Genomic DNA, 23,585 nt, shown 5'->3' with positions numbered 1-23,585 from the left:
GGTTTAGGGCTAAATTATCGGGTCGGGCTCGGGTCGGTTAGGGTTTAGATAGAGTGACCAAACCATATCCTATGTATTTTGGTTTAGGTTCGGGTTTGGGTTTTGTTGTGTTCGGGTAGGGTTCGGTGCGGGTTTTTTGTTTGGGTTTTGGGCGGGTTTCGGGCTTCGAGCAAGATGGACATCCTTAATCGGGATCTATTACAGAGAAATTGTTGTCACGGTCGACGTTAGCCATGTGTCACAATCACAATCGACTGATATACATAACCTATATAAGACATCATATAAGGCTCTAAAGACAATATATATGGCATGGAATAACAAAATAGAACAACCATTATTCTTTTCACTAAACAGATGGGTAACCATTTTTAACGAAGAAACGCTTGATGTGTTAGATATAAGGTTACACATAACTGTTTTAACATTTTTTATCGGGTGGTACCTGGAATGTGATTTGCCCATTTGGTCAATGAAGAGACGGCAAGTGATTCCCCACGTCGGCCCAGGGATTTGCCTATTTGGTAAATGAAATGCAGTTGATACATATTTATTCATAAAACTAAATGTATTCATAAAACTGTCAAATGCAGTGATAGATATTTATTCATAAAACTATATGTATTCATTCTATGACAACACATTAATTTAGTCCAAATAAATAACATACACACGAATTAGCAGTTAAATTGAGTTGCGGCGAAGTTTGACTTGAATGGGAAACGGAGTGAAGGCCACTTGTTGGGATTTGATATTCTGATAGAACTTTTCTGTCTATGAAGTCGTACCATATGATCATGTTGTTCAAACTGAAAACAATGCCAATGTCGGTTGAGAGTAGATCGACGGATTTTGATGACGCCATGACCGACATGCCATATTGTTTGAAGTGCATAGTATTGCCTGGAATTGGTACATTGTTTGCAATGCTGGATGCAAACAATATCGTGGATTCCCATTTCTTTTCCGTATTATAAATGGAACCGAGAAATGATCCCGTTTTCAACGCTTGCTTATTTATGAAGTGGAGTACTTTTGACAATCACTTCATACAGTTCTAGGGGAATGTCATATCCTTTGTTGTTGTTGTTGGTGTTACTTATTGAAGAGGATGCCGCCTTTGTATATATGTTTATGGTTTCAGCTGGTATTTAATCAGTTTCCAAGGAAGTTTTCATGACATCCTTTACTATGTTTCAGGTTTTATAACTGTTGAATGGTGTCTCCATGAGAAGGTTTGAACTTACCAAATAAGTTGGATAACTGTATTTGAACTTGAATATACCCGTTTAGCGAAATAAAAAATAGTTTGATATATTTGAAATTTAAATCTAACCGCTTAATGAACACAAAAAAAGATTTTCTATTTAGACCTATTAAGGCTAACTATAATGGCTTATAATTTTGTTATTTTGTCATAGAATGGACATGTACATTTCGTCTAACTTTGATTTCAATCTAACCGCTTACTTTATGAACAGAAAATTCGTTTTCTATATTGACCTAAGAGGGGAACTAGTAATGTCATATAGCCTAGTTATATTGTCATAGCATACTGTTATTGGTTCCTCGAACTGTAATATGATGCGGACACTTAGTTAATGGGGACTTTGCCAGAACTTTGTTTATCAAGTGAGCGGAGCGAACATTTTGGGCCGAGGGGGGGTTATGTGGCCAAAAAAATAATTTAGTTGGTTTCTGTCTGTCTGTCTGACCTCATTTTTCTTCTCTCTCTCTCCACTCTCCACTTTCCATGCCCTCCTCCCTCTCCAATTCTCCATCTCCAACCTTTCATCTCCAGTTCTCTGATTCTCCACTCACGCTATGCAGTATACTAGTTATGTCTTCGGTTATTATTTTTAAACCTTACTTTTATTTTCTATGTTGAATTTAAAGTGTATTTCACTTGTCACCTAAAATTTAACTGCCACCGTTCGATAGAGTTTTAATTCTTATTTTATCATCTAGGATTAACACAAGTGTACTCATTTGTACACATCCCCAACTTAAATGCACCTCTATGGCACTTCTGGAAATCTAATTTCACGTGGACACGTGGTCAACTGGTTACTGCCCACCACTTCACTTATAGTTTTTTTGGTGTAGCAAATCACTTAATTTTTGTGATTTTTGGGGGGAAAGTTTGTGAACCAGAATTTGTATTGGAAACATTAAGCTCAATTTCAACTAACGTTCAGTTCTCACATTCTAAACTCTGACCTCTAAGTTTTCATCCCAAATTAAGACGAAATACTCGACCTTTTCGTTACTTTCCCTTCCTTAATCCTTCACCCAATTGAAGCAAGGGTTTGAGCAATCTATCTGCTGTTGCCATCACTTTGCTCTATTTTTTTTCGCCCTTTTTTTAGGATCCCCGCTGCAATGCCAAACCCTAAAAGGTGTGTTTTTTATATACGGAAATTTATTGGTTTAGTATGATTCACAATGTTGAGTTGAACTATTACACAGTGAAAATTGCACAAATTTTAAGATTAAAATAAGAGTAATATTTGGTTGCCTTTTCCAGGATTTCATATAGTTTCAGTTAGCGATAGTGTAATAAGGGAAATGTGTTTGATAATATAACCAGTTGATGAGGAATTCTTTTTTATGATGTATGCTTTAGCAGTAACTGTAGAATTAATCGTCTGTGCTCTCTAGGATGTTTCAAAGTTGTTTGTTGTCTACTTATTAGTGATGTTGTCTTAATTTGCTTACAAAATGTCTTGATGTGTGCAGTAGTTCCAAGAGGAAGGGCAAGATAGTTGAACATAAAGCAGGACCTGAAGTAAGGATTACTTCCCGCTACTGTCCTAGAAAGCTTCGATAGCAGCTGTTTGATTTATTTGATAATGATGAAAGAGAACATTTTCAGACTTCTCTGTTTGGTTTTCTTCTGAAGGTTGATGGGATTGTGGACTCTAGGGATCTTGAAAAAACCGCGTACAATCATTTTAGCCACCCCAAATTGGTTTTAGAGTTGCTGAAATGAGAATCGCTCTAGGAACTTTCAGTGTTGGTGGCAAGTACATCTCATTCAAGTCGTCGGATATGGTACTGCTAACCGGGCTTCCGACCCAACATCCACCTAGCTGGTATTATGAAATGAACGAGAACGAGCCGAGTGATTTTCGGACGAGGTATTTTCCCTTAACAGAAGCTCGTGCTTCACTATGTGGTCAAATTAAATGTGAAGATATTCTCAAGGCTAGAGAGACAGCCAAGTATAATGCCCTAACCGATCCAAACACGGCTGATGATATCCACTGCCTTAATAGGATTTTCTGTCTTGGTGCTTTCTTGATCTCAAGTTGGTCGAAAGGGGTCAGAGTCTAGTGGGTTGACATTGTTGCTGATTTGGAGAAGTTTGATTCTTTTCCTTGGGGTTATCTTGCCTACGAACTGGTATACAAGGAAGTTGAGTCGTTGTATGAGAAGATGAATGCCCACTTTGCAGCATTTACTATCTGCCCTTATACTGGGACCCTCCACGGGTGTGTCCTAGCGTTCAACCTCTAGGTATTCCTCCACATTCCATCACTGGGGGCAAGACGGTTGGATCCTCTCAACTTCCCGTGGCTTAAAGGGTGGGTGAAAATTCTTGGACAGAGTTGTCGGGCTATTGGGTGGGAATTGAAGCTGACTAAGAGGGGAAGAGTGGATGTTGTGGTTCTCGATCGCTTAGATATTCCAGAGGACATTAGGAATAAGGAAGTGGTCAGATCTGCTTTGGAGGTTTGTATCTCTTTGCCTAACCATTTACGGTGGTCTACTGTGTTATGTGTACTTTTTCGAGAGCAGCTTGTTTTATGATTTTTCTGTTTTGTTATGACAGCGAAAGCTGTTTGATATGTCTAAGGATTACGATCTCCTGGCGTAAAGAAGAATTGTGGCAGAGGATATGTTAATGGTATAACTATGAGGGGTTCTTATATTCTACTCGTTTTTCAATACGAATTAGACATTTTGGTATACTATTTTGACATCTAAGTTGTTTCGTTTTAGGCGATGAAGAAGACAGTAGAGGAGATCCTCGCTCTTGCTCACAGCCAAGTGAAAAGGTATGTGAGAAGAGAACTGACTCCGGTGGAAGAGGAACTAGATAGTGACGAGGAAGAAGATGAAGAGGGAGAAGAAGTTGTTAGTAGTGAAGGTGGGTCAAAAAAAGTGCATACCAGGAAACGTACAAGACGTGAGTCTGTTCCCCAAAGAAAGGTTGTCAAAGTAAAAGCTGTCAAGAAGAAACAACCTATCCCTGTTAAAGAGAAACAAGCTGTTGTTGTTAAAAAAAAACACCCCGACCTTCCACTAGGAAACCACCCCAACTTCCAAAGATGAAAGAACATACCCCTCCAAGAAATAATCCTACTACCATAACCCGTGAAGTACAGATGGTGCCTGGTACTGGAGCCATTAGAAGGGCAACACGATCATCGGCCCCCTTGGAGTAAGTGCTATGCTCCCCTCAACTTATGGGAGGAAGAGAAAAGCTGTGTCTGAACAACTCCAGGATTTATCAAACTATACCGTGTCTGACAGCTTGCCTCTTTCTAAGTACCCCAAACATAAACGTAGCGCTAAATCCCAGGCTGGAGAAACTGTAGTTATTACCCAGCGTGTTAGGGGGAATGAGCCAGAGCCTTTATCAGTCCCGGATGAAGATGAACATTACCCTATTGAATACGCAGAAGGGCCACTTAACCTAGCAAGATTGATCAAATTAGATTTTCGATACTACTCCTCTTAAAAGCAGTATCGATCGATACTTATTAAGATTTTGAAAAGAAAATTAGATTTTTAATACCACTCCCATTAAAAACAATATTGATTGATATCTTTTCTTCGACATCGATATAACTTTATAGATACCATTTTCTTTGAACCATAAATTTTAACCTGGTATCGAGATGAGGATCTACGGATTTCCAGAATTTTTTCTTTAACTTGGTACCGATACCAGGATTCGAACTCGTAATCTTGCTCTTGAAGACAAATTTGATAATGAACTTGTAACATTTCCTCAATATAAAAACTCATATTACCAACAATAGATAAATTCAATCATCTGGCTCAAAACCCAACATGCACTGAATTAAATGACGCCATTAAACTTTAGTGAATTATCATTTAAACCTTAAACTGTCCCGCGCACTATTCACTTTTTCATTAATTTTTCTCGTTTTCTTGTTAAACACCATTAAGTTTCCTCGTTTTCTTGCTAAACACTATTAAGTTTCATCGTTTTCTTGCTAATCACCATTAAGTTCCCTCGTTTTTATAATTTTTTACTGTTATAAAAAGACCTTCACCTGCATGATTCTAAACCATCTTTTGTAATCCTCTTACTGACACCACCAAACCTAAACAAAAAATGTCTATCGTTTCAAACTTTCTTACTATTCTTGCCGTTTTCATGGTTCTCCCAGACTGGCCTCATTGGTCAGACTGTCCTACCACCGAGTATTTTGATGATGAAGAAGAACAAGAAGAAGAAGAAGAAGAAAAAGAAATAGAAGCAGACGAAAAAGAAGAAGAAGAATATGAAGATGAATGGCTTCGAGACCCATATTGCTATGAAAAAGGTAATGGTGGGTCTTCGACTGATGGTGATGATGAGGATGATAGTGATGATGGTGATGATGAGGATGAAGATGAAGATGACGATGAAGATGAAGACGAAGATGAAGATGACGATGTAGATGAAGATTAATGTTTTCTTTATGTTATTTAGTTTTATACTCTATGTGTACCAACCTTGTTTTGCTTATGTTATCCCTTTTTAATAAATTATTATTGCACTACTTTTGTTTAAACAAAATTTTCAGTGCTACTCTTATCAAATGACATTTGTAATCATTTAAAAAGAACAAATTGGAAATTAGATACTATTCTCCTGACCTATTTGGGACCAAAAAATAAGAAAGAAAATATCCCTTATTGTTATATACTTTAAGTGTCTGTCTCCTTGTTCTTTGACCTGGTATCGAGCATACATACACCAAGATTTTCATCACGATCTTGACATGATATCGACATTTATGCCCATACCAGGATTTTCATCACGATCTTGACATGATATCGACATAATGGTTTTATTTGTTGCTTCTGGTTGTCCATTACCCTATGCATAATATGGTGCAGATGTGAAATGCTTTATCTTGTATGATTCCAAGAAAGCTTTTACTTTTCCTCCCTCGAACTGTGGCCCGTTATCTGATATAATGGCATATGGCAACCCGTATCGGCATATTACTCTTTCGAAAAGAAAATTTATCACATCTTGCTTTTTTATGTGCTGTAAGGCTATGGCCTCCACCCACTTGGTGAAATAGTCTGTGACCGCGAGCATGAATTGTCTTTTATCTCTTCCAGGTGTTAGAGGACCGACAATATCCATGCCCCATAGCGCAAAAGGCCATGGGTTCGATACACAGTGCAACTCCTCAACTGGAACGTGTATAACCTTTCCATGTATTTGGCATTGCATACACTTTTTAGCATAACGAAGACAATCTCTTCGCATTTGGGGCCAAAAATATCCTTGCCTCGTTATTTTATTTGCCAATGATCTTCTAGCTGAATGGTTTCCACATTCTCCTTCGTGGAGCCCTGCAATGATTAAATGTGCATCCTTAGGTGATATATATTTCAGATGCAGACCTCCAAGATTCTTTCGATATAGCTCATTATCAATCAATACATATCTTTGCGCTTCAGACTTGATTCTTCTGGCTTCATTTTTGTCCTCAGGTACTTTACCCTCAAATAAGTATGATATATATGCTTCCATCCATGACGCCCCCAGTGTGTCGATTTCCATAACCTCTGGTTTGTCGACATCGATGCTTGGCCTCTCCTGGATGTCGATGTGCAAAGTGTGACCCTCCGTGTTTTCTAGCATCACTGCCACATAAGCTAGGGCGTATGCATGCCTGTTTTCATTTCTATTGAGGTGATGAAACCTTATTTTACTAAAGTCCCTCAACTTAGTTTTTATAAAACTCAAGTAATCTACCATGTTATCACATTTTGCTGAATATCCTCAACGAGCATTGAGTCGCTAAAAATTGATAATTCTTTCACTTTAAGAGATTTGGCCATCTCGAGTCCGGCGATTAAAGCTTTGTACTCAGCCTTGTTGTTCGATGCATGGAATCCTAACGTCACTGCTGTTTCGAGCCTTTGATTTTCGGGTGTAACCAATACAACCCCGATGCCATATCTCTTACTCCCAAATGATCCATCGACAAATAGTTTCCAACCGTTTGTTCCAGCCCATGGATCATCTATATCGATAATATTCTCGGGCTCTTGCAGCTTTGAGAACTCCTCCTCTTCCATGCCCCAACTAGCATCCTCACATGGAAAATCAGCCAAGAAGTCGGCCAATACCTGACTTTTCTCTGATACTCAGTTTCGGTATTCGACACCAAATTCATTTATTAGTACTGACCATTTCGACATTCTTCCTGATTTGGCAGTTTTCGCCAGAGTCTGTTTTAATGGGAGATTCGTCGTAACGATCATAGAGTGATTGAAAATACGGCTTCAGCCTCTGAGATGAGAATAAAAGCGCTAGAACGTATTTCTCCAGTGTCGAATATCGTGTCTCTGCCTTGAGCATTGTTTTGCTTTGAAAATACACCGGTCTTTCAACACCCTTTTCAAATTTTACAACACCGAACTTATAGCAAATTCTGACACAGCCAAATAGAGAAGCAAACTTTCTCCCTCATCTGGCTTTGTAAGCGTCGGCATTTCTTGTAGATATTTCTTTAATTCAAAAAATGCTTCTTCATTCCAACATAATTTAGTATTCTTTTTAAGCATATCATTGTTCATACATCAGCATAAGGTATATATGAACACTTATTATTCATAGTAAAACGACAGAAAGGGTAAAGTCGGAAAATATTTATTTCAAATCCTGGCCATTTGTCCTTAAGGATTATTTTCACTCGAAAATTGGTTTTCCGGGTTATTTTCACTCGAATTTTGTCCTTGAGAGTGATTTTAAAAAAGGGTTAACGAGTATTGCCTCCCCCCCACACACACATAGATTTTTGTGTGTATTTGGTAGTTGCGGAAGGGGGGGGGGAGACCCTATCTAGTGTGTGGGGGGGATCCTAATAGGCTCATCTAGTGGGGGGTAATACTCATTGACCCTAAAAAAAATAGCTGGTTTAGAGAGTGATTTTCACTTGAAAATGGGAGTTGGGACCAATTTCTTGAACTTTTATACTTCATCTGAAAATTTCAAACTGAATTGTTGCAGAACTGCAGGAATTTGGATATTCTTGATTTTGCTTCGAGAGGCTATCAGTTGAAGATATCCGACACAATCAAGTGGTGTTAGAAAAGTTGCTAAAAGCAATAAATACAACCAGTAATATAAAATAAAATAAATTTTGCGTTGCATGAATTAGTCTGTCCTAGACTGTATTCATTGTTGAGAGTTCGGTTGTTCACCGATAATTTGTTTTGCCTTGGGTGATAGATATCCCTTATGTATGTAATGTCCAGACTCCAGACTATTCTTTTGATGGAGCCTACTAACGTTCTCTACCAAGATGGATTTACCCCAAAAACTAAGGAGCATACATACAAGAGTCACATGTGTGCATTTAATTCCTTTCCTTTCCCTTCCCTGATGCCTTCATGCCCTTCGATTATAATGATTTGTGTACTGAAATTATGCTCAGATTATAATTACTGGTTTAGTAAGGACTGTTTTTCTTATGAAGTTAGCTGTTTCATTCCGAACCACATCTCAGTACAAGTGGACCAGATCATCATTTATTCAAGAGACAGTAACACGCAAACAAATACTTGAAATTATATAACCATGTACAACTGTTCAAAAGTTTAAAAACACAATAAACAGAACGACACAATTTCGATGACAAATTTAATACACATCAAGGATAAAAGAATTACAAAGAATTTGACTATGTTCTTTCCACAGGGTGTAGCGGTAGGATCAAGGGTAAGAAATCGAAGCTAGTTCAATTTCTAATAGAGCTTTATTCTGGTTTGTATTGGATTCCTTTATTGATTGACAAATTTTGGACACAACTGAAGATCTTTCCCAATAAACAATCACAACATGTCTGCCAAAAAAAGAAGCACTCTAAAATGTTAATATCCTACGCAATCCTGTTCAATTTCTAATAGAGCTTTATTCTGGTTTGGGATGTCAAGGAAACATACTGTCACAAACAATAAAAGTAACCTTATACTGAAAATTAGTAAAACAATAGAAAGAAAGCAAGTCATCATACCAGATGTCCACAGCCAAATGCCATATCCTTTGCGTTGCTAAGGCAAATGGGACAAACCTGCACCGCAACATTTCAATTGAAAATTGTTTGAAAAAAACAAACGACGAATTGAATGATATCCCAAATATTTTGGCTAATCGAACTGAGATAGGCGCTAATGAAAGCCAGCGATCATTTTATGTATGCATTGAACTAAAGTAGAAATGATACTACATGTTTAATGATATTTGTTTATGTAAGAAAGTGAACTGACAAAATACTTGGGTGATTCCAGGAATGGCAAGTAAAAATGGTGACAACATTGAAACCGTTCCGCTATATCAAGGCGAGGATACTGTTGTAGAGACTTCGGGCGGTTTCCAGTGGCCACTCAGCCTTGGGAGGTCGGTCTCAAGGTCTTGGATTCAATTCCCACCTTCACCAGGAATAAGGGGATTTAAGGGGACTAGGGTACAAAGGTTCTAACTACAAAAAAACAGAGTCGAGAAGCTTTGGTGCATGAGATTGATGGTGGTAAAGCAAGTTAAGAAGGTTCATTGTAGATGAAGCAGTAGTGAGAACAACTCAGCCTCGACTTCTTTCAGAGGTGGCAAATTCGAGGAGGCGGAGCAAGGAAGGGAGGTTGAAAACGAATGTGATTGAGGTAAGATGCATTAAGATTTTGAGATGGACGAAATGTAAACTTGAAGAGCATGAAAAAATGTGTTGTCACCGTAAGACACATCATCTTTCATGCTATTGATCAACAATTTCCTAACGTTATTCATGTTTCATAATTCATTCATAGATAACTAATTTTTGTTATAAAATAACACCTTAAGGCACCCGGATATAGGATTTTACAAGGTCACTAACTGATTACCAATCCCATATCAGCAAAAGAAGGATAATGAGTATGAACAAAAAGCGGGCGTACCTGGTTATCAAAAGCAGAACTTTCAGGAGGAGCCGTGCCCATGGTCTTCTCTGGCACAGGATAAAGAGGTGCACTCTGTTGGAAACTGCTCAAGCGAGAAGGTTTTGAACTGAAAGAAGGTTTCGAGCTGAATGAAGCTGCACCATACACAGGTGGAGGGAGAGGAAACCTTCCTGCAGACCTCCCTGTCTGCTGACTACTCAAACAAAAAAAAACAAAAGAGAGAAAATTAAAATGCATTATGGTTTAAGATTTTTACTTCAGAAATACAATTGATGCTAACAAACAACTCATGCCCAAGTTGTATGCATACCCTACTAAAAGAAACTTGTTTATCCTCGGAATTCAAAAAAGTATTGCATAGCCAAGGCGAAAGCTCTTTTAGTGAGGTGGCATCTACGCAACTCATTTTGAGTTGCATGCTAGCATCCCTTCAGAAATATTTTACATGCCAAAAATTAAGTACATGATAGACAAGAAAGCTTAAATCTAAACACAGAGCGCTAGCTATTACCCCAATAATTTAAGTTCCATTGTTGCTTTATACTGAGAAGGTATTTCCATCAGTGCTGTCAGAGCAAACAGTGTCTCCCTTCTGGGTACCGGTACACTCTTAGACATGATTTCTGTGAAATTCACAAACTAGACAGCACATACAGAGTTTTAATTAAACCCTGACAACAATTTGACTCAAAATATAGACAAAACAAGAAAAGATAAAAAATCTTAGTGCCATTTAATGCCTTCTTACTTGGAAGTTATCAAAAGACCGGGCAGGAATATTATCATCAAATTCCTTCATCATGTCCCAAGGTCCATCTCCTACTCCGACCAAGACAATTGACAGGGGGTACTCACTGCAGAAAACAAGAGAATTTTGTATCTAGTTATGTCATAAACAAATGATTAACAAAGAAGCACATCACCAAATACTTACCTGGCCTTCACAATTGTTTCAACAGTCTTCTGCTCCTGCGGGCTTAGGTGTCCATGCTCAGTATCCACGCTTCTAGTTACCTGAAGTGGTTCATGGCTACTGTGAGATGAAAACCTTAGATTTGTTTAAAATTCCTATCTGACAGTTCAAGGATTATATGCAACTCAGCCTTGGCAAAGCTATATAGGTTTCTGCTTGGGACTATTATAACAGGCAATTTGCAACAGTAGTTAATTTTTCGCATCTATTATTAAAGATTGGAACTTGGAAGTATAGTTTGACACAAACTAGGTGTAGACTCCCTTCCAAGTACAGTTTTAGTTGATCGGTGCCAAAACACCTCCAGCTTATAGACATAACTCTTCTTTTCATAATGCTTTTGTTAATCACTGGAATCACTTTTTATTATTTTCATTCTCATTTAGTTAAGCATTTTGTGAGTGCATAATATTGAAAATAAGAGGCAACATCAACACCTGTCATAAGGTCAGCATTTAGTCTATACAAGTACATCTGTAGCTTATTTTGTAAACGAGGTAATCACATACTTCAACAATAGCAAACCTGGCATGGGGAGCTCCAAAATGATGTCAAACATCAGAACCCCAAACAGCACATAGCGTTAGGTTTAGAATGAAAAATTTATCAGAATGGTGGTGAGAGTACACTGGACAGGAGTCTTGGCTAACAGGGGTAATGGTGCCCCCTGCAGTAGTCCCATCATAGGTCAGGGAATATTCAAGATCATGGGCTATATGTTATATTTTTGCAAGTTCTTCCTTTTGCACAGGCTTTAGTCGCCACCTAGCTAGCCAAGGCCAAAGTCCATCATGGTCAAAGGTTTTCAACAAAAGGCCCTAAAACATGTGGTAGATCATTACACTATATCCAGGATCGTGAACATCTTCCTATCTGATGTGGCCGGTAAGCCTAAACCAACATGACGTACTGCAAATAAAACAATTTAGGGTGTGTTTGAGTTGTGAAAATAATTCCCACTCATTTATAAGCTAACATCCTATAGGTTAGTTCATTTTAGTGGGAACTTTTCCCACTCAAAAGCTCTATTCTCACTCAAATTCTTCCACTACCTCCAACTTGTAAAAAACACTCAACTATTGACTTGTGAAAAGGTCCCAAAATTACCTATCAAAATGGATGTTTCCCATGAGAATTATTCCCACAAATCAAACACACCCTTAATCAATTCTTATTCTCATGTGTGTATAAATTTGAGGAGGTGACATAACTCCCATACGTGACAAACTAACAAACCATTGACTTAGGGTGTGTTTGTGATGTAGTAGGCGTATTGATGTGTCACGCCCATAGTGTGAGGGTAATTTAGTATTTTTATTGTTTTAGGCCTTGTTGGCCCAAGTCCAGCCCATTTGGCTTAGGTTACAATTGAGGAGGTTAAAGTTTAGTATAAATAGATATTCCGCCTCCGTTCAGCTGCTATTCAGTTTATGTTGAAAGAATATTAATTTGACGTGAGTTTTATTAAACAATTATTTGATTGAGTGAATTCCTGCAAGATTGGTCTTCTGCCGATCTCAATTCACATCGAAGTGGTATTAAGAGCCAGCAATTTTGGCAAACTTTTCTCTCTCCGTACAAGATTCAATTTGTATAACAGTACTGTCCATCGGAACTGTTCACAGGGTACTGGTTGTCAAATAATGTTCTTCGATACTGTTCAGAGCCAATGATTTTATTTTTAGGCGACTTTTTTTTCTCTTTTATTAAAGTTTTGAACTTTTTTACTATTATGGTAAAGAAAGCGAATTGGAAAGCTCCAATGCAGAAGGTAGAGGGCGATTTGGCGAATATAACTTCTAGTATTCTAGCATAGTTAATTTAATTGCTGAACAACAAAAGCACGAAGCAAGTGGCAAAATTGATGCTTTGCTCACAGTAATAGGTGCTACCCTCTCCATCAGTCGCTTAAAGCATTGTATACCATTGTATTGTAGTAGAAGAATCCATCTGTGAGGATGCTGTAGATTCAATGGGTATTTGTTCCACCGATATTGTTTAACCAACATAAAGAACATATCGTTGCTAAGCACAATGGTTTGAAGGAAGCAGATATGCAAGTTTCTAGTCTTCACTAGCATGAATCGATGTTCCATTCTGATTCCGATGGCTAAATGGATGGTGTTTCCCTTGCAAAATTGGTCACCTTTATACTCCTAGTTGCTATGAAAAAAATACCTGATGTTGATTGGGATGCTCCACCAATCTTTGATAAGTATAAAGATCAGTCTCTTTTATTTTTGAGTGCGAAGATCCGATTTGGGAAAATTTTGTGAATCAATTTAACAAACAAAGTGATTTGATTTTCTGAAAAGCATGTTTGCGCAGGTTTGGATTTCCTTGAAGAAAGTCACACATGTTTGGTGAATCTAAACGCTTTCAAGACAAGCCTTTAGTACCGATGGATTCTTCTACTACAATACGATAGTAAGCAACTAAGCACTACTTTGAGCGACTGATGGAGGGGGGTAGCACCCATTGCTGTGAGCAAGACATCAAATTTTGCCACTTGCTTATGTTGTTCAGCAATTAAATTAACAACTCTAATAAAGAAGATAAAAAAAAAAAATTGTCCACATATAAAATCATTGGCTTTGAGCTCTAAACAATATTGATGAACAGTATTGCGGAACAGTATCATGTGAATAGTACCGATAGACAGTACCATTATATTAAATTGAATCTTGTACAAAGAGATAAAATTTTGCCAAAATCATTGGCTCTGAATACCACTTTGATGTGGATTAAGATCGGTGGAAGAACAATCTTGTAAGAATTCACTTAATAAATTAATTGTTTAATAAACCTCACTTTGAATTAATATTTTTTCAACATATACTGAATTAAAATTGAACCAAAGAACTAATGGAGACGCAATAATTATTTAAACTAAACCCTACCCTCTTGAATGTGTTGGACTTGAGCCAACATGGCTTAAAACATAAAAACAATGAAAATACGAAATTATCCTTGCAATCTATGTGCATGACACATCAATACGCCTTTTACAGCACAAACACACCCTTAGTTCTAAGAACTCCCTACCAAAATTGCCTAATTATAGAATCACTCCTGCAGAACATCCAGAGGTACAAATTATGTCAAAGTAAGACCATTAATGGAACTACTACCAAAATGCATATCTCACAATCCACATTTGGAGGATTCATTTTATTCTTTACATGGACCTAAGATGTTCCAAATAAGATTTATGCAGCTGGTATTGTCAAATCATATTGAGGCCAGGAGACAGAGTCTATAAATGGCTTGTAAACCCATTCAACCTTTCAAATGCTCCCTTGACTTTCAAGAGATTGACTGTTAAAGTTTGAGGCAGTAATTAGCTAAATCTATGGTTGAATATTTTCATGGCATCCTCCTTGTTTACAATAAATTTGAGGAAGAACATAAAGGAAAATTCATTTTTCTCAAATCAATTATATATAACCAACATATTGAGAAAATTCTAGGTATTGTTCTCGAGCTCAAGAAGTGTTCTTTTGTGGTGCCGTCAGTGAACATCCTAGGTTATGTGTCTGCAGATTTCAACTTGATGAATCTAAGGTTTAAATATAGATTGGCCCACTCGAATGGGTGCTACTCAAGTCAGGGGTTTCATGTTTAACTTGCTTCTAAAGACTCTCTTTTCAGAGTTCAACTACAAGCATATGGCCCCTTCAATAACTTGAATGAAAGATGGAGCTTTCTCTTGGACTCCCAATGCAAAAAACACACTTCAACTTATCGAAAAACAAATTGCGCATTCCAACTTATCAAAACCAAATTGCTCATTTCAACTTATCAAAACCAAATTTCCACAGCTCCAGTTATTACCAGATTTTGATCAAATTTAAGGTTGTCTGTGATGTATGTATATAAGTCATGGCACAGCTTTCCATCAAAATGGGGGGCCAGTTGCTTTTTATAGCAAGAAACTACGGTATTCTACTTCTGAAGTGGAGCTATACACAGTTGTGCAAGCTCTATAGTGCTACGTCATAGACACATCCCCATCGAATTTGTTTTGGATTCTAACTAGAAGCTCTCCATATTTGAACTATCAGATCAAGGTCAGTGACAAGCCAACAAAGTGGTTCAATTTCTTGTAGGATCATCATTGCAAGGAACCAGATAAAGATAACAAGTAGCACATGATTTCAGCAGAAAATTTCAAGCCGTAGGCTTTGTATTTCACTACTGGGTCTTGGGACTTGAGGAGTTTGAGTTTTGTATCCAGCAAGCCTTTCTCTGATTCTTTCTTTTACTTAGTGGGTCATCAGTAAGATCTTTATGGTAACTACATTGTCCAAGACGGTTATCTTTTTAAAAATACCCAACTATGTATTTCATCTTTTTTCATGAAAGGGAAAACTTCAATAGAAGTCCCATGTTTGGCACCTGGTTATTAGGTTAAATGCTTTCCATTTTTTAATGTTAAATAGGTTTACTCCTGTCAAACCTGCCAGATTGACAAGGGGAAACTTTCCAATGCAGGTTTATATGCCCTACACTCTATTCAAGAACGTCCTTAACTTGATGTATCAATGAACCTTCTTCTGAGTTTACCTAAAAGCGCCCAAGTATTTCATTTGTTTTTCTTCACAAGATCTCCAAGATGATACATTTCAATATTTCATTCCCTGTAAGAAAAGGCAAACTGCTACCTATGTAGTTCACTTGCACTTTCACAACAGTTCTTACTTAACACCATCATCTGCAACCAGGATGTCAAGTTAAGATGATACTTTTAGAAGACTCTGGAGACTTCTTAAGCACACGCTACAGTTTTCCAGTGACTTCCACCCACAGACCAATCGGCAAAAAGAAGTTGTCAACATAAGCTTAAGAGAATTATTGCATTAAACTGTGGTTGACAACCACAAAGCATGAGAGTTTGCTCTTTCACATGCTCAATAACTATTTTATTGCGTCTACTGGACGTTCAGATCAAATCGTTTAGGGTTCCTACTGATCCTATGGATTTCACCAAACTTTCTTCTGTACCAGCTTCTAACTCTAATATGAATTTGCCTCATGTCCAATCTCAATCCATGAAGATGCGCGTAAACATATTGAAAAAACTTATGCTTCTTACAAATCAAAGGTTTATCCACACATGCCATGCCTTGTATTTCGGACTGGTGAGATGTTATGATTTAATTGCAGAAGGTACGACGTTCTGATCAAGGCGGCAATCTTAAGTTGAGATGATGTGCTAACTTATCAGTTGTTAGTTGTTGTGGAGATAATACAACTGATTAAACCTTCATCCTGAACTTTACCTCTCTAAGACCTTAATGTGTCCAAAATCTCCTCTTTTCTTGCTGATCATGTGCCCCTATGTGTCCACATCCCTTTGCTATTGACTGTTTGAGGCTATCTTAGAATCTACATCTATTCCACAAAGCAGGAATTATATAACAGGTCTAACATTTCTTCATGAATCTTAACATACGGTTCATCTTTTTTCTTGCTTCCGTCAAAGTTTCAGACAGTTAGCCCTCTAACCAGTTTTAATGTTCAAATTTTTCGATGGAGAATAATGTATCATTCGTTTAGTTACTGGTAACAATGAAACATAAGATAACCATCAACTTGTTCACTGAGTAGGGCTGAAGGCAAGCTGCCTTCAAAAGTGGGCCCTTGTTTGGTCGTTTACTCAAAAAAAAATATGGATTCTGCCGTTACCATTTCATTATTGTTACTGGTAGAACAGTAAACAATTGTGTGTCTTGTCTTGTCTAAAGGAGATAGCCCTGAAATAATAGCTAATTTGTGCCGACCAATTGGCTTTGACTATAAAGAGAAAAATATTTAAGTCCAAACTACTACAATTTATCTATGTTACATGGACATGCCATGTCTTAAAAATATTCCGTGTTGTATACGTATCCATGTGTCTGCGTCGGACACGGCACGGCGACATGGATCTTGTGGTATACCTCAATTTTTTTATATCTTGATGTGTCAGACATTTTGTATCCATGCCAATGTAACTTAGCAATTTATGGTCTTGCTATTGAATGTCGGAACAAATTGCACAATATCAATTGATATTACTACGTCATGAACTATATTAAATGAGAAAAACAATTCTGAATCATGAAAGACTAAAACCAACCACGAGATAACGAAAACAATAAAGATCTAAAGTTGCCACTATTAACTCAAAGTACCTGTCCATCAGCAATTATCAACAAGACGTGATACTGGCCACCGCTTTCCTCAACTATAGTCATAGCCATTTCTATCATCGGCGCAAATGATGTCGGTCCTGCAAAAAAACAGAAGCCAAATATTATGACACACTACTACCAAACAGACAAGGTACAAGAAGCACTTAAACAAAACTAAGGAGCTTAATGAAACACATTTGGAAAAAGGGAAAACTGAAACTAGAACCTGCTAGTTTTAAACTTGGGACGATTTCTCTGTATCGTACTAATGCTTCTTCAAATCCATTACAAGATCTTCCTTCTTCATAGAAGCTGAACACATCTTGATCATGCGTTGACGCTGCAAATTTACAGTACACATAATGTCACCTTCACAAATTCCAAAAACACGTCTTCTAAAAGAATCACTAAGATAATGTAACCTTAACACCCTACCATCTCCAAATCCAAAACAAGGTATCAAATTGTCTTCATCAAAAGCAGATATAGTTCTCCCAATTATAGATATTGCTTGCTCATATGGATTCTGAACATCTCCTATGTGATGTAAACTTTTCCGGTTAAATGACCTCGCACCTAATCACCAACCTAAGTCAAACACACATTCTTTTATACATTTATCTCAGAGTTTATTAGGAAACCATATTCGTCAAACCTGTCCACTCATTGCTCTTTGTGAAGTCAATGCCAACAATGAGATTAGAAGATTCAAGCCCAGCATGTGCAAGTGCTTCTGTTACCTGTATTGCAATTAAGGTATGGTCAGCCTCATTGTTTGCATAAGAAGTTCTAGTGTGCCAATACTATAATAATTATTCCACAACCATGCCATTACGAATCGAGACATAGAAACAAGATTGCGACTAAGAAGTTCAATAATGCAGTATATCAGCATGTAAACGTTATTAGCTTTTACCTAAGTAGCATGGACACTTCATATTCTTACAAAATAATCCGCGTCGGACATGCAGACACACGGAGACTCTTGTCACTTTGTCAGACACGTGCATATGATTTTAAAACTAAGGTTTCTTTAAGAAAATAATCTATGACACAGTTAAAACTTCATAACATACAACTTTCAGTTATTCATTTCTAAGGATACACACTTTGTAAGGTCTTGAGCCAACTAATTGGCTGTGTAACTAAATAATAATAAGAGTTTTGTTTTAATATGTGTCAATGTAACTTAAGTTATTTACAATTACCATATGCTAAAAAGTAAAAACAACAAACTATAGTAGTATTTCAACAACTTTTACCTGTTCCAAAGAATTATATTGGTCAGCTATCCTCGAATACCGCCTATCCAATGTCCGTTGCAGCGGCACGACACCGCCACCATAACTTTGTGGTGGATAATTCTGCTGCTGAGGTGGCGGTGGGTACGTTTGTTGTTGTTGTTGTTGTTGAGCATATGGTGATTGAGGAGAATATCCTTGATTATATCTTTGATTTAACGAAGACTGTCTATAACTATCCTTTGAACTACTTCCTCCCATTCCAAATATTATTATGGCAAAACACAAAACTTAAGGAATAGGAATTATTTTCTTGTATTTTTTTTTTTATATATATTGTATGTAAAACGAGGACTTCAAAAAATGAAAAGGCGGTTTTGGATAACGACCGAGTTGCTTATTAGAGAAGGGAAAAAAGAAGAAATAGAATAGAACATGCCAGGTGGGTTCGAGGTTAGGGAACGTAACTGCCTAAAATTGGGTTTTATGTGTATGTATGTGTGTTGTTGTGTAAAGAAAGCCAAATCAAAGACGACTCTTATTTAGCAAATAAGGCGGCACCGCCATTTTTCAAATTGCACAATATTTAGATGTAATCATCAACTAAATTTTATTTACTCAACATGGGTTGTAAATGTCAGTAAGTATTTATTTTCGAGAACAAACCACTAATGAGGACGTTTCGTGAACAGTTTTTTTGTTGGTAAATTGTTTTCAGTTACCAGTCACTATTCTTGGTTGAGAATTTAGACTGGAGAGAAAAGACGGTCACGAGAGTGTTTTGCCGGCAAATTGGTATTATTTTTGCCAGACCCATTTAAGAGGCGGTTATGGGATTTCTGTTAGTAATTGACTTTTGACTTTTGAGGAAAGTGTAATGTCCTTTTAGCGGTTCAGGTGGTGTGAAGTGTGAACAACTTAGAAAGCACGGTATATCTGTTGTATGATTCAGTTGGTTTGTTTATTCATGGCGCTTTATTTCATCTAGTGGAGGCACCATTTGCTAAAGCTATAAAAGGGAGAATCGTACGCATGTGCGGAAAATGTCAAATGAGTAGAATGGGCCGGGTCTTTGTTCTAGTCTATACTCTATAGTCTATATATACTCTTGTCTAGAATAAATGAATAATAGTACCAATTATCGTGTGATATGGGGAGCATATATCGACCTCTAAAATCACCATATGTGCAGTTTAAGCACTAATCGGGAGCAAGTCGCTACTCCAAGAGCTTATAGCGATTAATCGGAATTAATTGCCTTAGTTAATATATAATACATATTGTAGTGGCATAATATGGGAAGTTGGACTAAGTCAGCGGTGCATAGGATAGGGTGCAACATAACAAAGGAAAAAGAGGAACACGGTAGCGTAGCCGCCGAACCCTAGACCGCGGACGTGGCATGTGTACGGCCAGGAGGAGAGCCATGAGATAATAAGACAGCTGGACGGTCCAGATAGAGTGGGGAGGATATAAAAAGAAGAGAAAAGGGAGAGAAAAAGGGGCCACTGGAGAGAGAGAAAAGAGAGAACAGTGAGAAGTAGAGAAGAAAAGAGAGGCTTGTAATTCTAAGATATTTTAGGTTCATACATTTAGCGCCGTCTGTGAGGACGTAGATAAAAACAAGTTAGGAATGACACCAAAGAGAGCAGCGGGTAGACCAAAGAAGGTGGTGATCCAAGAGTAGACGCCGGAGGCGGTGATTGAGGAGGGGAAGGAGAAGAGGAGCGAACAGCGGAAGAAACAACACGGCTGATGAGGGAGGAGATTGAAAGGCTGAGAGAGGAAAATAACGAGCTGAGAAGAGAGAAAGAGAAGGCGGAGGAAGAGGCCGGGGAAGAATAAGAGAGGGATCAGAAGATAGGGGATCGGAAGAGGAGGGATCTGAAGGTGAGGAGCCCGGGCCGGATCTTGTTGAAAACCCGGTAGCTGGTTTGACAATAGAGCAAGTGCAAGAAATGATAGACAACGACAGGGAGGCAAACCAGAAGCAAATGAGGGGTTATGGAGGAGCGGCCAGTCAGGTGGTGGCTGGCCTGAATTGCAACCCACTAGCAAATGAGATATGGGCTTCAGAGGTTCCAAAGCGGTTCACACAGCTGAGGTTTGAGAGGTACGACGGCAAGGGAGATCCAACGGATCACATCCATCATTTCCAACAGCAGATGCCTCTTTGGCAGGAGTCACGGTACGATGGTCTGCGGTGTATGATGTTCCCGGCGAGTCTAAAGTGAGGGGCGTTAGATTGGTACTACATATTACCAGCGGGAAGCATAAAAAACTTCCAGGAATTGGAATAGGCGTTCATAGATCACTTCATACATCAGAAGAAGCAGGTGGTAGATATCGCAGCCTTATTCAATGTGTGACAAAGGTCCGCGAAATTAGTGAGGGATTTTCTATGTCGGTTCAAGGCAGAGACATTGAAAGTGGAGAATATGGATGAAAGGACAGCGGTGATAGCATTTGAAAGAGGTTTGCGTCAGGGAACCAGAGTGCACCAGTCTGTGGCAAAGAATGAGATCGCGACCTTGCACGAGCTGTATCCGAGAGTGGAAAAGTACATTAGATATGAAGATACCATGCAGAAGGAGTCTAGGAGATCAGGGAAGGTAGTGTTGTCTTTGGAGAAGGAACGGGAACACCGGAGGGCAGAAGCATCAGAGAAAGAAAGCAGGGGATACTGCGGATAACGAGCACGGGTAGAAGAGAGCCGGAAAGGCGTCCGAAGGGAGTACAGGGAGAGAAAGCCATACCGCGAGATAGAATAGACTCCGCTGAATAAGCCACTGAGTGAGATCTTGCCCTTAATAAAGAATCTACCGGGGTACGAAGGACCGCGAAGCACGCCGATAGAGATAATAGAGAAGCCCTTCTGCGCATATCATCAGATAAGGAATCATGAGACGAATGACTGTTACACTCTAAAATTGTTGGTTCAAAGAATGGTGGAGAAAGGGAGGATGAGAGAGTTTGTGAGAGACTCCCAGAATGAAGAGCGCATGCCGCCACAGGGAAGAATATTGGGAACCATCAATGTGATTTACAGCGGTGAGGTTCTGAGTCATAACGCTCATAGAGACGAGGTAAAGTGGACCGCGAGTATTCAGCAGATCAACGAGAGAATGGATAGACCACGACAAAAAGTGGCGTCAGCAGCAGAAAGGGACAGAATTGTATTTAGTAGCGCGGACCTCCGGGCAATGGACTCACCCCATGAAGATGCGCTGGTCATTACAGTAGCGATGGGAAATTATATGGTGAAAAGGGTGTTGATTGATTATGAAAGTGTAGTGGATCTGTTGTTTAGAGGTGCTTTGGAGGAGATGGGAGTCGATCCTAAGCAGTTGTGGCCTTTGCGGACCAATTTGTACGGGTTCAATCGGAGTATGACAAAGCCCATGAGGGAACTTTTATTGCCTGTGACTACAGGGCCAGTGATGGTTTTGCCCGATTCATGGTGGTGGACTCTGCTTTGCAATATAACACAATTTTAGGAAGGCGGTGGATTCACGAGATAAAGGTGGTCCCATCAACTTACTATCAGGTGATAAGATTTCCCATGCCTATTGACATGTGCGAGGTATACGGTGATCAGGTAACGGCCAAGAATAGTCATCGAGGAACATTGAAGAGGTTGATCCGCAGAACAGAAGGAGAGACTTCCAGTTCTAGGAAGAGACATACATAGCAATTACAGTGCTCCTCTGCGGAGACATCGGTAGGACCAAAGACGATCGATGAGATTAAAGTGGTGAATATTGGGAGGGGGGAAGAAGAGAAGTTCACATCGATAGGATCCAGTTTGCCAGAAGAGTGGAAGGGCAAGTTGACACAGTTCTTGTCCGAAAATAAAGATGTTTTTGCTTGGACGATAGAGGAGGTCACAGGGTTAGACCCCGAATTCGCTTGTCACCACTTACACATGAAGGAAGATGCTAGACCCGTGAGGCAAAGGATATGCGGCATCAGGCCTAAATATGCCGAGGGAATCCACGAAGAGGTCGCAAGGTTGAAAGGGGCAGGGATAATCCGAGAAGTTGAGTTCACAGACTGGTTGTCTAACATAGTTGCGGTACCAAAAAAGAATGGCAAGGTTCGTATGTGCGTGGATTTTACAGATGTAAATTTCGAGTGCCCAAAGGACAATTATCCTATGCTGCGAGTAGATGAGTTGGTAGATAGGATGGCGGGGTTCAAGATATTTTCCTTCATGGATGCGTCGATGGGGTACAACCAGGTTGCAATGTACGGGCCAGATCAGGAAAAGACAGCATTTGTGGTAGAAGGCGGTACATATTGCTATACGAGGATGTCGTTTGGTTTGAAGAATGCGAGGGCTACCTTCCAGCGGTTGGGCGAGAGAATGTTCGAAAGCAAGAGTCGGAAGGGGATTGAGATCTATATAAATGACATGGTGGAAAAAAGTATGTCGGAAGAGGAACATATAGAGGGTTTGCGAGAGACCTTCGGGATACTACGGAGATACAACTTAAAGTTGAATCCTGAAAAGTGCACATTCGGGGTGACTACAGGAAAATTTCTGGGTTATATTGTTACTCACAGGGGAATCGAGGCTAACCCCGAGCAAATAAGATCATTGGTGGAGATGTCATCTCCGCAGAACGTTAAAGAAGTGCAGCGGTTGGCAGGAAGGATCACGGCTTTAAATAGATTCATTTCCAAGTTGTCCGATAAATGTAGACCGCTGTATAGGTTGTTAAGAAGTACACCGGATTTCATGTGGACCGCGGAGTGTGAGGAGGCATTTCAGGAATTGAAAAAATATCTGGGAAAAGCGCCTTTGTTGTCACGACCAGAGACGGGAGAAGCTGTATTTGTATTTGGGGGCCACGGGGTATGCAGTTAGTTCAGTTCTGGTTCGAGTTGTAGACAAAGTGAAGAAGCTGGTATATTTTCAGAGCAAGACTTTACTGGACGCAGAAATGCGGTATAGTAGAATTGAGAGGTATGCCTTGGCATTGGTGTTTTCGA

At 38.9% G+C, this 23,585-nt stretch overlaps 2 protein-coding genes across 3 annotated transcripts; one reads left to right on the top strand and one right to left on the bottom strand.

Moving 5' to 3' along the window:
• Window positions 1–536: 536 nt before the first annotated feature.
• On the top strand, window positions 537–5,834 carry LOC147497026 (uncharacterized). Of its 2 annotated transcripts, XR_015194997.1 has the most exons (3): window positions 537–3,735; window positions 3,836–3,910; window positions 4,006–5,834. XR_015194997.1 is itself a non-coding variant. In XM_086559795.1 (2 exons), exon 2 carries the CDS (start codon window positions 5,372–5,374, stop codon window positions 5,708–5,710), a length of 339 nt encoding a protein of 112 aa, XP_086415921.1. In that variant the 5' UTR covers window positions 1,633–3,910; window positions 4,006–5,371; the 3' UTR covers window positions 5,711–5,834. The 2 variants fall into 2 exon arrangements, 1 of the variants encoding a protein (XP_086415921.1); XM_086559795.1 differs by having other exon boundaries at window positions 1,633–3,910.
• Window positions 5,835–8,811: 2,977 nt separating this feature from the next.
• On the bottom strand, window positions 8,812–19,344 carry LOC147497025 (E3 ubiquitin-protein ligase RGLG2-like). The gene is made up of 11 exons (XM_086559794.1): window positions 18,612–19,344; window positions 18,005–18,089; window positions 17,785–17,925; window positions 17,576–17,689; window positions 17,350–17,447; window positions 11,135–11,214; window positions 10,949–11,054; window positions 10,712–10,839; window positions 10,198–10,393; window positions 9,282–9,338; window positions 8,812–9,110 (listed from the first exon to the last, which is right to left on the bottom strand). The coding sequence occupies exons 1-11, from the start codon at window positions 18,849–18,851 to the stop codon at window positions 9,024–9,026; spliced, it is 1,332 nt and encodes a 443-aa protein (XP_086415920.1). The 5' UTR covers window positions 18,852–19,344; the 3' UTR covers window positions 8,812–9,023.
• Window positions 19,345–23,585: the final 4,241 nt, after the last annotated feature.

The sequence above is a fragment of the Coptis chinensis genome, chromosome 5, assembly GCF_015680905.1.
Source record: "Coptis chinensis isolate HL-2020 chromosome 5, ASM1568090v1, whole genome shotgun sequence".
Classification (NCBI taxonomy): Eukaryota; Viridiplantae; Streptophyta; class Magnoliopsida; order Ranunculales; family Ranunculaceae; genus Coptis; species Coptis chinensis.
The sequence above is the reverse complement of the archived record's forward strand: the minus strand, read 5'-3'. Positions and strand labels throughout refer to the sequence as shown.

Excerpts from the sequence above, each read along its gene's own strand:
- LOC147497026 (XM_086559795.1), top strand. The coding sequence starts at position 5,372 with ATGTCTATCGTTTCAAACTTTCTTACTATTCTTGCCGTTTTCATGGTT.
- LOC147497025 (XM_086559794.1), bottom strand. The coding sequence starts at position 18,851 with ATGGGAGGAAGTAGTTCAAAGGATAGTTATAGACAGTCTTCGTTAAAT. Across the intron at positions 11,215-17,349 it reads TGATAATTGCTGATGGACAG|GTAACTAGAAGCGTGGATAC; the intron begins GTACTTTGAGTT and ends GAACCACTTCAG. Across the intron at positions 11,055-11,134 it reads GAAACAATTGTGAAGGCCAG|TGAGTACCCCCTGTCAATTG; the intron begins GTAAGTATTTGG and ends TGTTTTCTGCAG.